The following is a 13,999-nucleotide window of genomic DNA, read 5'->3' on the forward strand; positions in this document are numbered from 1 at the left end:
TGTAAACACAGCAGTGACTCACTATAAATCAACCGGTTTTGTTTGTTGGTCTTGAATAGTGGTCTGCAGCTTGCCAGACATCTTGCCATCTACCCCCTGATGACAAAATCAGCTTATATTAGAAACGTTGGTATGACCATATGAAACTTACAAATGTAACATATTTGTGGTTTGCAGAAACGTACAATGCACACATTTTTGTCTGGCAACTGGGCTGCAACACAGCCAAGGAATAGTTGCCACATCACTGTAAACTTATCAGCTGACCACCTAATAGTACACCTTATCTTCTGCAACTTAATAAATTACAACATATCTCAAATACTTTGTGCAAATATTGGAGGATTACAACAATCTTTCCATCTAATCAGAAATGACGTTTTTAAAAATTTCTAAAGAGGCCACAGACCATTAAACTAATGGAAGAGAGTTTCATTGTGTCAGAGCCACAATCACTTTTTGTTTTGAATCTGGAGCGGAGGACAACCGGTAGGTCCTGTTCAGAAGACCTAAGGGACCTACTGCCGATATATGGATGGAGGAAGTCACTGATGTATTCAGGTGCTTGACTGTGGACGGGTCCATACATGAGAACAAGTATCATAAAAGTGAATCCTGAACCTGATGGGAAGCCAGTGTAAAGAAACTAGAATGGGTGTGATGTGGGTCGACCTGTTGGACTTGGTTGATACACATTTCGCAGAATACTGTGTGTTGTCTTGGGCAGAATTATACAAACACACATTTCCATTGTTACAACATTTTTCTTTTTAAATTCTCCTTAATGAGAATCCAAGACTAATCTGCAAAGATCTCATGTACTTCCCTGTCCCTCTTCTCCCTGCTACGTACATGCTTCCCCTCTATTTTCATCCACACCTATATTCAAACACACACCTGCTCATACACATCTTCATCCACCCCCTCATCCATTGCCCTCCACCCCTTCATCAACTGGCCGCTGTTATCCATGGGCCAGAACCATCCAGAAAGTTTATACAACCATTGGTTACCCAATAAAAATAGAACCAAATCAACAACAAAGCAAATAAACCAGCATAGACTACCTAAAAGCCAACGAAAAATACATACACACCAGAAACACTATAAAAACCATCACCCCGACTTTGGCGGACTCCAATAATTTCAGGATAGTTTGCTGGTTTGTTTGTCCTCTAGAAGAGAAATGTTGACAGCGTGTTTACTTATTGTACACCACTTTTCAGGACAAGATGATGTCTGATGTTGCTGAGTGGCAATCTCTTCTGAGTACATTTTCTTAAACATATAGGTTGAACATCATTGAACAAAACTGAACTGACACTGTGTCTCAAATCACACACTTCAGTTAGTGCACTTCCATGTAGTATACTATGTGCACTATGTACTTATTGGTGTAGTGTGCAAATTTCGACAGGGTAGTGTTGTCTCAAACCAAGCACGGCCGATGTGCACTCACCTGAAATAACGACCGCAAATTAGCTAGTTAGCAAACTAGCATTAGCATTCGTGTTATCGTTCGTGGTACCAAACCATTACATCAAGTATAGTGGTGCTTAGTGCAAAAAACACATGTATAACTTAGATTTGTACAGTGCAGCGACTTTCACCGTCGCACATTCCTTAGCCGCCATTTCCAGTTTGAAAAGTGGTCCCTCGCTTTCCGCTACGTAGACAAGATGGCGACCATTGAGGGCGAGAAGTGTCCATAGTTCCACTCAACTTCTTGACCGTTTTGAGTGCACCATCCCGGTGCTCAGAGTGCACTGCATTTTTCCATACTTCTTACATGCAGCCAATAGAGCTGTCCTTGGAGTGTGTTGCTGCATTCTCACGTATTTCATGTCTGGATCAAAACAGTGAGTTTGTTGTCTGATGAATTAAAGCACGTTGGGAATGAGACGTAAAGAATGCTGTCTGCTAACTCCACTCTTTGTGAGTAGCGCTACCACCCTCCCCAGTCATGCCATTATCTCTGGACTGAGCTGAGACAGACACTTCTGCATTCCTGACTCTATAGAGCACTAGATTAACCAGAAAAGTGCATTTCCTTTTATATCATACCAGGCTTGTGATTATTAGTATTTCAGTTTTGTGACTACAGGCTGGTCATAGCCTTTTCCCATCTATTCATTACAGTAACCCAATCAGGGCTCTTAGGCCTGCAGCGAGTGCTAATCAATGATTCCTCCTGGCTACTGGAAGCTTTTAGTAGAATGATCTTTCAGTTCTGGGCAGGGATCCAAACGGGCACTCGAAAATGCCAAGCGTCCATCTCTGCCTCCACCCTCCCCTATAGTTCTCTGTCCTTAGTGGTAACTTTCTTCCCTGTTGTATAGCATTACATCCGTGTTTTACTGGAAGTCTCATGCTTGGCTGCTTACCAAGCTTTTTTATCTGGATGCAGCTGCATGAATCCTGCGGAGATGAAGGTGACTGGGTTTTATGTTTCAGCCTTTGAGTAATCATCAATCATGAAAATTGCTATGATCAAAAGTTTTCAAGGTAAGACATTTTTCCATTGCTGTATTAAATTAAAAAATGTTTTATTAGTGGATGTAAAGTATCTGTCTGTGTGCTACAAATCAAGAGGGCGGAAGAGGCGGAGAGAAGGTCATGTTTCTCACTAAAGATTATTCTGCAGTGATAAAATAGCATCAAAAACAAAGCGAGAGAATGAGGATGTGTTGATCTGCTGTGAGTTATGACTCGTGCCTGTATCTGATAAGCGTGTAAAAAGCACTGATGTGTGTGTGTGTCGGTTTGCGGTGTCAGTAAAGTGTTTCCTCTGAGGCCTGAGAGCAAGTAGCCTGTTAAACACGAGCACATTCAGAACTCTTCCCTTCCCTTGTGTCAAACCACCAGCTGGAGGCAAGGAGACCGGTGTCAGACAAGTTCTAGTCACAGTGCTGTCCTCTCACAGCACAGTCCTGTTTTGCAACAATGCAAGTTGGCAAATGAGTACTCATATCTATGGGAAATGCCTGTCCATGCTGTTAAGACTTGAAGTCAAAGAGGACGCCTACAAATCTGTAGACCTGTGTAAACCCAAAACAGGAGGCTCCATAAGCCAGGCCTTCTTTGCAATCAAAGCATGTGTTGCAGCTTCCCTTGGATATCATGATAGTCATATCAAATCTGTTGTGACGGGACAAAAATTTGTCATGGTGCAACTTTGTCACTAGTGCAGCTTGACTAGAAAACAATGACCAATACATTCATAACATTTTATTTGCTCTGTACTTTGAAGGTCCAATGTGTAGGATTTAGGGAAATACATTAGCAGGAACGGAATATAAACTACAATCGCTGTGCTTTCATTACCTTAGAACGAGCCATTTAGTCCACCATGTTGTTTCCACAGTGGCCCAGAACAGACAAACCAACAGTGGCTCTACATTGGGCAATTAGCATTTCTGCATCAGCCACCATTGTTCTCCTACAGCTTGGCTGCTGGGAAAAGTTTCAGTTGGTTGCAATCTGCAATCTCACCACTAGATGCCACTAAATCCTACACAACAAACCTTCAAATTGCATCTTTTTAAAGGTCTGGTGTGTACAGTTTAGGGGGGTTAAGGGTCTGTTTATACAGTTCCGTATATTTCTGAAAACAGGTTTTTATCTTTGCATTTGCACCTTTCATTTACATGTAACCAGCGTTTTTCTTGATGGCTTCCAAAGTGAAAGTTTTTAAAAATATCTGTTTCTACGGAGACTTGTAAACAGGATAGATGGAGATTTTTTTTGTTGTGCAACCCACTTTGCGCATGCCCATTAGATGCCCGGGAACCACAACAACAATGGCAGATATATGCCGGGTTGTTTACGTTTTGTTAGCACTTTTGGGACTACTTACGAGCTTACAATGAACTTAGCACTGCTGCATCAACATCACCACTACATCGGCGAACAAAGATGTCTGCTGTGCCCAATATTAGTAAGTGCATAGCAGCTAACTGTGCTACATAAGGTTAAAATGTAGTTTATCATTGTTTTTATCACTAGCGCCAAGAGGAAAACAAATCACTGTGCATGTGCAGAATGTTCTTCTATGGTGTATCGCAACTTACTGGCCTGGCATGCTAATTGCAGCAAAAAGCTGCTGTTTTTGTGTTTTTTGTGTAAACAGGGATATCGTTTTCACAACTGATTGTGTAAACCCGGAATGTTTTTAATACGGGATAAATAAAAATCTGTTTTTATTTGTATTGGTATCCATGTAAACAAAGCCTTAGTGCCATCTAGTGGTAAAAGTTGCAGACTGCAACCAGCTAAATGTTCTCGCTGTTAAAACTCCTTCAGTGTTCATTGATCAATAAGTTTTTCCCAAGAGCTGACTTATCCGCAGAGGTCACTTCCTCTCCAAAACAAATGGGCCTGGTGATTTGAAACAGTAAAAACAAATCATTGGTTTTTCAACACTGCTCGTCACGGACTGATAACTACGGAGGCTGACACAAATAGGCAAATGGCAAATGGCTCGGTCAAGAATGTGTTTGGTTTATCCATTCTGGGCTACTGTAGAAATATGGTGGTGCAACAGAGCAGATTCTGTGGACGAGGACCCACAACTATTCTTATTTTCAGGTAAAGAAAACTGAAGACAACACACTTATTATATTAGATTCCACTTCTGCCAATATATATAATTCTTGCACACTGTACCTTTAAGATCTGGATTTTCCTAAATCAGGTATCAGTGGAGACACACACTATCCAATAAGTTCGCTGGACTGTTCACCTTTTCTTTTTGAGCCTATAAATATAGGATTTAAATAACAACCCACCATGTCATGTGTCTCGTAAAAATATAAATAAACACCACGTAACAAACAAACAAACAAACAAACAAAAAAACACTGAACCCAAATGTACAGTCTGGTGGTTGATTGATTGTGATTAGAGTGATGAACTCGCACCCATCAACTGCCACTTTAGTTGTACCTGTCGCATTCAAGTGCTGTCGGAATTGTATAACTATTGCGCATGACAGGAAATACTCTGTGGAAATGTGATATTATCTGCAAATATAAGATGGGAATTTTTGATGATTGATGATTTGCTGCTTTCCTCGGTCTTAACATTGCAGTTAATTTTTTTGCAACTCTTTTTTCTACTCCAAATCACAGTACATTTTTTCACTTACATCTTGGCATACTGTCACACTTGTCTTAGTGGCATTTAAACACAATCCATTTCTCCCAATATTTTGTACATTTTTATTGCTCAGGTCCTAAAATAAAAGTGTTTCTATACAGTATATTTCGTTTATAATCCCCAGCCATGTTGGAGCAAATGCTGGAGGATCAGCTTGCAACCATTTGTCAGTTATGGCTTTCACATTATAATAAATTTAACATTTTTGGATTTGATTGGATAAAACAAGACATATGATTAAGTCATTTTAGGCTCTGGGATATTTTAACAGGCTTTTCACACTGTTTCATTTGTGTTCAATCAGTTATTAATTTTGCTTTTTGCTGGTGACTTATTTATTGTATCTTGCTTGTGCTTCTTGTAATTGCACTATCCTCGTGGGACTAATATAAGATTATCTTGTCTTTCTAATGTTTTGTAATCAAACAATTGATTGACTAATAAAGAAAATAATATATAGATTAAAAGGTAATCCAAATACACCTGCTTTAAAATCTGGCATAAAGGTGTGCTCGATTTACAGACAACACACTTGTTCGAGCAGCACCTGAAGGCAGCACGTCTCAATACAGGAAGTCTCGAAACTTTTCAGCGTAGTGGCAGAAAACTTCTCCGCATCAGTGTGCACACGTAGACCTGCTGTTTGTTTGTGTGGGAGGTTGAAGATGGTCAGAAAGCGGTCAACTTAATATCGACAGACATTTTTTTTCCCCAGAAGCAGAGGAAGGTGGATATATGCGACAAACGCGCCGCTAACTCTCGGTGAAGAAGACACAGCTCCAGCATTTTCTCTCTGACTGATACGAGACTGCGGCTGGCGAAAAGCCCGCTTTGAACATCGATAATGTGGGAACAGGAGGAATTTGAGAAACACTGGAGGAATGAATTTCCAGACGGAAAAGTCCCACAAATGGCGCTGAACTCCGTGGAGGACATCGAGTCGGAGCTGGAGGCGAGTAAAGCCAACCTGAAGAGGCTCCAGAAGGCTCTGGCGGAGGAGAAATTCAAGGTGATCTACCTGCAGACCACCATGGCTCGGCAGAAGAGAAGCGACCCGGAAAGGTTTGAAGGCAAAGATGAGAACTGTAACGCTGACACGTTTGGCTTCTCAAAGCCCGGGGATGTTCAGAAACCGCAGCGGCGGGACTGTGAGGTCGACGGGGCGAGAACCAAGGTGTCCGACCCTGGAGGCGTGAAGCTCCACGCGGCGGCAGGTAACACAGCAGGCGTCATGAGCTCCTTCGGGCGGGAGCGGGGCAGGTTCAGCGGCAAGACAGGTAAGCCCGTCCCCATCCCTGTTGTCCCGCTGCGGAAACCCAGCTTTCAGAGAGTGGACCCGACCCCAGCTGTTGTCTCCCAGCCAAATGACAACGACATGGGCAGCGACCGAGAATACGAGGATGCGGAGCTGAATGAGAATTTCGTCAGGAATAACTTGTTGGCACCAAAGACCGGCGGCAGGGACAACCAGAGGACGTCCAGCGCCTACCGGGACAACCGGGACAACCGACGGCCTTTCCGCCACAGCAGGGACTTTGACTCCGGTGATGACGGCAGGCTGTCCCCGTCCTTCCCGCAGATTCACCGCAGAGCCTCCCGAGGCTCCGGGTGCAGCACCCCTGACAGGAGGAGTGATGGGTACCTGAGCTCCGACCATGACGACTCCTCATCTGCAGGTAATACTTTAAATGCAACCACTGCTCCTGTTAATGGCGATAAAACAAAAAATATAAACATTAATATTGCAACAAATTAAATAAAATGACATAACAGAGCAGAACTGTGCAATCAGTGACAGTGGTTCAACTCTTGATTCATGATTCCTCGGGTGAGGATGTGGCTCAAGTAGAGCTAATTCATTTTAAGTGTGTGGCAAGAGGCCTACCAGAAGGTAACTGAAGACCTCTTGAGTGTAGCAAAGGGCAAAACACAAGGGAAGTAAAACATCTCCACAGACAGCAGTAACAAATTAATTTAACACGGCACATTTTAAAAGACAAAATGATTTATCAACCAATGCAAGCTTTGCATTTGGCTTTCATCACCTCAGTCTGCATGGACTGACCAGCTGGTCAATATTTTAGCACATCCTAATTCACTGTACTGCAATCCACCGCCGCTTACAATCGATCGACAATGTTATGTGATTTATTTATTTCTGACCAGCCAGCTTCTCCATTTGGAGTGGACATTATGAAACAAAAGAGACCCTGCGTAAGTTTGGCTCAGGACCAGCCTCAAAGAAAACTAAATGCTCTCAGTGATCAGATATGGGATCTGACACCTCCTACCACAGTCTGTTGCAGCATCACATGTTTCAGGTAGGGGCAAAACAGGAAAACATAAACAACCACAGTACTGATGACTAAATGATTTCCTGTGTAAACATTTGCGCTGGCATCACATTAGGTTTTAAATCATGTAGATTGGTGGATTACCTCAGATTGGGCCCAAGTTATTCTCTGTGTGTGCCTGACCCTTTGGGAGCATTTGTCTTTTGCTGCTACCAGCAGCTCTATAGCTTGCCCTGCTGGTTGGTAGGTTGGTCAAACAGTCGGTCCCAAAAATTTCCCCAAAGTTTGGCAGCCACAGTTTTAACCCCAGGAGGCTGATATTTGGCGTGCAGGTGGCAGTGGGAGTGGTCTATTGCAAAAAGGTTCAAAAGGGCCCTCACACACCAAACCAACCTTCAGCTGTCAGTCAATGTCAGGCCGTCGCTAAGCATCTGTTACCCTAGTTTTAGCCATTTGTCCTGCACCGTTGTCTCTAGTTGGCCCTTGTTGGCTGTTTTTTGGCTAATTCAGCATATTGACGGTGAGAGAAATCACTCTGATTGGCAGTTCAGCTCAGTGCACAAGAAGAGAAAGGAAGAGGAGAGAGGAAAGCAAACAAATGACGAAAGTCAAGAGGGAGTGAGATCGAAACAACTTGCTATATAAGGTGATAGGAATGCAGGATAATATCACCACGTCATCGGCTAATATTGGTTTTAAAATTAAATATCATAATCGGCCAACATGCGTTTTCTTATTTTGCACAATGAATGAATATTACACATATTGAAAAGTATTGTATTTCATGTCTCCATCTGCTGGTGGGCCATCACGATAATGAGTATGTATGCGTAGTATGATGTTAATTCCACGACAGAAGAGACTTGATAATCACTAAAATTAGGAAGTGAAAAAAGTGGATATGTTGATCGATATCGGTATCGGTTATTGGTCAAATGAGTTGTTACATAGTCAAAGTCCCGGTAGCGTACATCCCTATTAGGTGCGATTATTTTTTTTTTTAGCCATTGAGCTCCTCAGCCAAACTCTCCTCGGTGAGAGTTAGATGAGAAGATTAAAACTGCTCTAATGTTTGTGCTTTAAATATGAAGCTAGTGCTAACAGCCAGTTAGCTTAGCTTAGCACAAAGACTGGAAGCAGAGGGAAACAGCTAGCCTGGCTCTTGCTAATGGTAACAAAATCCACCTACCAGCATCTTTAAAGCTGTTATCATTTTTAGTATTGCTTCCTCAGGTCTTGTCATGATTGTGAGATTGCCAGGCAACCAGCAAGACTCTAGGAAGTTACTGCCTCCGGCCAAGAAAAAGTCCAACACACCTTGTAACACCACATGTTTTGTTTCTTCGCTTCAGTGTTTGTATGGATAAAACCAACAGGCAGATTTTGTTACCTTCAGATTCTCAACTAACTTCTTGGCTATTTTTTAAGGTGTCAGCTCATTGGGAATACTCATATTGATATGAAACAAAAATTTAAAGCTCTTGTTATTGATTGTCAGATGTAGAGTGTGGTGCACACGTAAATCTATTTACCTCACAGCCCTGTGGAAGACGGCATCTACGAGTTAATAATATAAAGGCTAATCCAGGAAACAGGATTCACAGAAATGGCATTACTTTGAGACTTCCTTAAGAAAGTGTGGCAATATTGATGGAAATTGTCAGTCATGAGTCAAGAGTCAGTGACTAAGTTGAACATGAGAATAGATTGAGGAAGGCTTTTGAAAGCAGACAAAACATGTTTGAAACATCCTTGTGCCTTATTATGTTCTGGTGTTTAATGTTTAAAGATTACGGGTGGATTTGTACTAATTGTTGACTCAGGGTTTCATTTTTGTTGGTAGTGTAGATGACACTTAATGATAGCTAAAGGGATTTATTCAGTTAACTGGTCTGAAATTTGTCAAAGGATTTTGGGAAATGACTCACTTTAGTATCTGAAGCAAGAATCCCAAAATATGAAGTATTAGCCAGAGCAGAGTGAGGTCTTCAGGTCCAGTGTTCCCTCTCTGTAACAACTACACTCTTAGACATAAAGGTGCTAATTAGAACCATACAGGTTCTTCGGCTTGTCCCCACTGGAGAACCTTTTTTGGTTCCTGGTAGGAAGTTCAGAAAGGATCTACCTGGAACCCTTTTTTGAGCATTCTACCCAGATGTAGGGGTGGGAAAAAAATGATACAGCATAGTATCGTGTAGCATTGTGTAGCAATATTGTATCGATACATGGGAGCCAAGACTCAATATTTTTATTATTTATTCATTCATTCATTCATTTCCGTAACCACTTATCCTGTTGGGGTCACGGGGGGGCTGGAGCCTATCCCAGCTGACATTGGACAAGAGGTGGAGTACACCCTGGACAGGTCACCAGACTATCACAGGGCTGACACATAGAGACAGACAACCATTCACACCCACATTCTTTAGGGACATAACTTACAGTTGAAAAAAGGTAATATAGTATCTGTTATCGCAATATTCAGCATATGGTAAAACTTATTAAATCCCAATATTTATCCAATATTTATCGTGATAATATTGTATTGTGGGGCTTTAGGTGATTCCTACCCCTACCTAGAACCCAACATAAAGGGTTTTATGCCAGGTACACACTACACGATATCAGCCCGATTATAGCCCAACGCAGCGTCGTATGGTGTCGGCTTGGATCTTGAATGTCAACGACTCCTGTACGCGATAATCCATCGTTTCATTTTGTGTAGTGTGTCATAGTAGACGACAACCGATGCCACATCTGGGACGTCTCATGACTCCCGACAGAAAGTCTTGCATGTTTGATTTTCTTACTACAGTAACATTTCGGCTGGGACATGAACAGCCACAGTGACTGCAATAATAGTAATAGTAATAAAGATAGGACAAGAATAACCTGATGACATCACACACGTCAGGGATGAATGGTGTGGACCATTGTGTCGTCTGTCATGTCTGTCGGCCAAGTAATGTCACAATTTTATGACTCCACAATCGCCTAATCTGACAAAGTGACCATTGTAACAGACAGAAATGTTGTGTAGTGTGAATCTGGCATTACCTAGAACCATCTGTAAAATGTTCGAATCAGAATCCCCATGAGAGGTCGTTGTAATGGTTCAACCCAGAACCCTTTCTTGGGGTTCTGTACAGAACTTTTCCACCCTCTTAGGGTGCTAACAAGAACCCACACAGGGGGCTCTATGGGGAACATTTTTATATTCCAAGGGTTTCTTCCAGAATCCACCAAGGGGGGCTGTAAAAACAGTAATTGACTACATTACCCATAGATCTCTTTCCTAATAGACATGGTTTTAGTTTAACAGGTTAGCCTGGGGCCAGGTGTAGTCTGGTAGTCTTATGGTTCACAATCATGTTTTTAGGAGGTGAGGATTTTAATGAAATCTCCACGACTACAGCCTTAACTATTTCAGTGATGCAGTAGGGTTGGGAAGTGAAACTCCAAATCAGAACTGAAAAGCCCACAAAATGCTGAGTACTGGGTACCCATTAAAATCACTGTAAAGATATAGACTATAGCAGAACACAAGTAAAATTAACTGATTATTCCAGATACATCTGCATTTAAAAATACCATTTGAAACATGGGTAAACATTTGAGTATATGAGGGTGAGGATCTGTTAGCACCCATGTTTTCAACAATCTCTGACAAATGCCTTCTTCCAAAAAGGGTTCTTTGGATGAAGAGGGTTCTTCATCTTACAAAGAACACTTTCTTCAAAAAAATAAGCAAATGGTTGTAGGTAGCAACTCAGCCCTTCAGTAAGAGCTCTTTCATTTCTAAGAGTGTAGACACCAGTGCAGTGAATACTGATGCTTTTCTTCATGTCACATTGACTTGAGAAAGGCGCTCAGTCTCTGTTTGACTAGATGTTGAAATTATTTCATGCAAAAGTGGAATTTCATATATACGTCATATTTGTGGGGGCTGTCATTTAAGGAAGCACCTTCTGATTAAATGTTTTTTTTTATCAAGGAGACATGAATGTGTGGGAAACATCTCTAAAAGACAGTTGTTGGACATGACTCAGTGGGAGAGTGTCTTATGAGTTGCTCTCATATCGCGAATACAAAATTAGAGGCACTGAGAAAATCAAATGAAAACACCTGTATTGTTTTTTAATCATGACACTCTGTTTCTCTTCCAATGTAGTTAGGGGGACGTATTTTCCCATAAAGCTGTGGGTCAGTCAGGATAAGCATTTACCGTCAATCTCTTGATCCATTATGTCTTTGTTGTCCAGCAGGATAATGATGTTTAGCTTGGACAAATGCGCTAATCAGTGGAAAGACTTTATTGTGGCTATAAACAATGGAGGGTGTTAAGAGCTGTGGGAGGAACCAGGAACATTTTCGGGGCCTCTGCCGCTACACTGCTGTGTTACTCCCACACGCTCATAGCTACACATTGTCAGTGGGCTCATGCCAGGGGTCTTGCTCATGCTGATGCCTTTGTGTAATGTGTGTTTCCTTGGAATAGGTCATCCATCAGGTCATGTGTGTCTGAGTCCATATAGGCCGGGGCTCTCTGTGTGCGTGATTCACCTCTGATTCACAGCACTGTGTTGTTGGTCAAAACCTGGAGTAATTGCTGTTATTTTAAGGCTGTCAGCGTCTTTGTTGAATCTGATTATATTGTTGATTCAGTAATCTCACTGAGCAAGTTAGAATAGTTTTCACTGGTGTGGATGAAATGGTCACCAGTTTCACGATGTAAACCAAGCTGGTTGTGGATGGTTTATGATGTGCCAGTTTCCTTTGGCATATCTGGCACTTCACTTTTTGGGGTCTTCTTTGTGAATTTACAAATGAATTTTCCATCCTCATGTCAAGATGTAACATCAAATGGCCGCATAGATCACCGCTGGTTAGAGATACAATATTACAACCTCCTCCACAGTCTTCTTGTTTGTTGTTGTGTGGAACTTTTGGCTTTGTCCTTTAGTGCCATCTGTTGGCTATGTCTGTGCTAACATAAAGGTCGCTTGAAAGTATGATGCCTTATTTCCTCTTATGTATGCGTACAAACATGAGTCAACCAGAAGTCCATTCATTCCTATGGGAATGGTTTTCATATTTGATGTGCCTGTGAAACTCCTCCCCTCTGCCTGGAATTTGCCTTGAGTACGTTAAAAAATTGAACTTTCATGTTAAAAATTTAACTTAGCTAGCAGGCTGCTAACTAGCCAACAGGCTATTTTCTTCAATTCAGTTGCCTGTGTTGATTGTCAAGTGAGTTTGTATGATTTAAAAGAAGTTGGTTATCAAGTTTTAATACAGTGTAAATCTGCGTAATGTTATTCTGCTAAAATATGGTTATATATTATGTACAGTCTGATTGTCATTATGACTCATTCAGCCGTTCATATGTCTTTATATTGAAATATTTCACAAAACATGCTACCTACCTTGGCAGCATGGTGGTGCAGTAGTTAGCATTGTTGCCTCACAGCAAGAGGGTTCCTGCTTTGAACACGGGGCCGGGGAGCCCTTCTGTGCGGAGTTTGCATGTTCTCCCCGTGTCAGCGTGGGTTCTCTTAAGGTACTCCGGCTTCCTCCCACAGTCCAAAGACATGACATGCTGGCTAGGTTAATTAGTGACTCTGAATTGGCCATAGGTGTGAATGTGGGTGTGAATGGTTGTGTGTCTCCATGTATCAGTCCTGTGAGAGTCTGAGTGTTATGGAAGATGAATGAATTAATGCAGTATTGGTCCTGTTTTTGTCCCTGTAATTTTCCAAGCACATATTCCAAAATACTGAATGTCAAAAAACGGACAAAATAAGCCTTTCCCCCATGGCTACAGGTAGTTTCTATCAGGTTTCTATCCATCTGTAAAGAATTACACTTTTTTTGTTGGACACTAGAGATATCATCTGTATATTTACAGATCTACGGACACCAGTCACATATGTAAGTGGAGCAAGGTGTGTGGGCAGTGATGTTTACAGTGTTTGAAACTGACATATATTTCATACATAAAGGGAGTATAGATGAGCCTCAAGAGTGATCAATTGTGATATGAAATCTCGGTGCTGGTGTTTCTTTTGCATTAGTCCTGCCCAGTCCTGCCAGCAGTCAGCAGACAGCAATCAGCAGTGATGGACAGACTCAGCTATCCTGACTTTCTCAAGCATTTATATGGAAAAACATCTGTTTTTTGTTGAATACAGACACAAGTGAAAAAGCTGTTTATTTTTAGCACACAGCAACTTTGATCTGCATAGAGACATATGGTTTTATTTCTGCATGCCTCTCTATAAACTTTAATGACTCACTGTTTCATTTTGGGTGATAAAGTTTCAGTTGGCAAAGTATCTGATACTTTACGTAAAGTTCATGGGGTCAGTTAGTTCGGAGCTGACAACAACATGATGGCCCAGCTAACAGCATGGTTTCCTCTTTCTCTCACCTATAACACACTTCTCTGTCAGCTGGTTGCTCAGAAAATAGCCAAGCGAGAAAAACCTTTGGCACAGAGTTCAACACAGTTCTCAAACTTTTGTATGACTGAAACATTCAAGACGTGA

General features: G+C 41.7%; 1 protein-coding gene across 1 annotated transcript in view; it reads left to right on the forward strand.

Annotated features, from left to right (window-relative positions):
* Window positions 1-5,858: 5,858 nt before the first annotated feature.
* The window catches only part of abr (ABR activator of RhoGEF and GTPase), a 209,596-nt gene continuing 201,455 nt past the window's right edge, over window positions 5,859-13,999 (forward strand). Inside the window, exon 1 of the mRNA XM_078172357.1 lies at window positions 5,859-6,833. Coding sequence (XP_078028483.1) covers window positions 6,002-6,833 — 832 coding nt within the window. The 5' untranslated portion in view covers window positions 5,859-6,001. The remainder of the gene's footprint in view (window positions 6,834-13,999) is intronic.

The sequence above is a fragment of the Epinephelus lanceolatus genome, chromosome 11, assembly GCF_041903045.1.
Source record: "Epinephelus lanceolatus isolate andai-2023 chromosome 11, ASM4190304v1, whole genome shotgun sequence".
In the NCBI taxonomy this organism is placed as follows: domain Eukaryota; kingdom Metazoa; phylum Chordata; class Actinopteri; order Perciformes; family Serranidae; genus Epinephelus; species Epinephelus lanceolatus.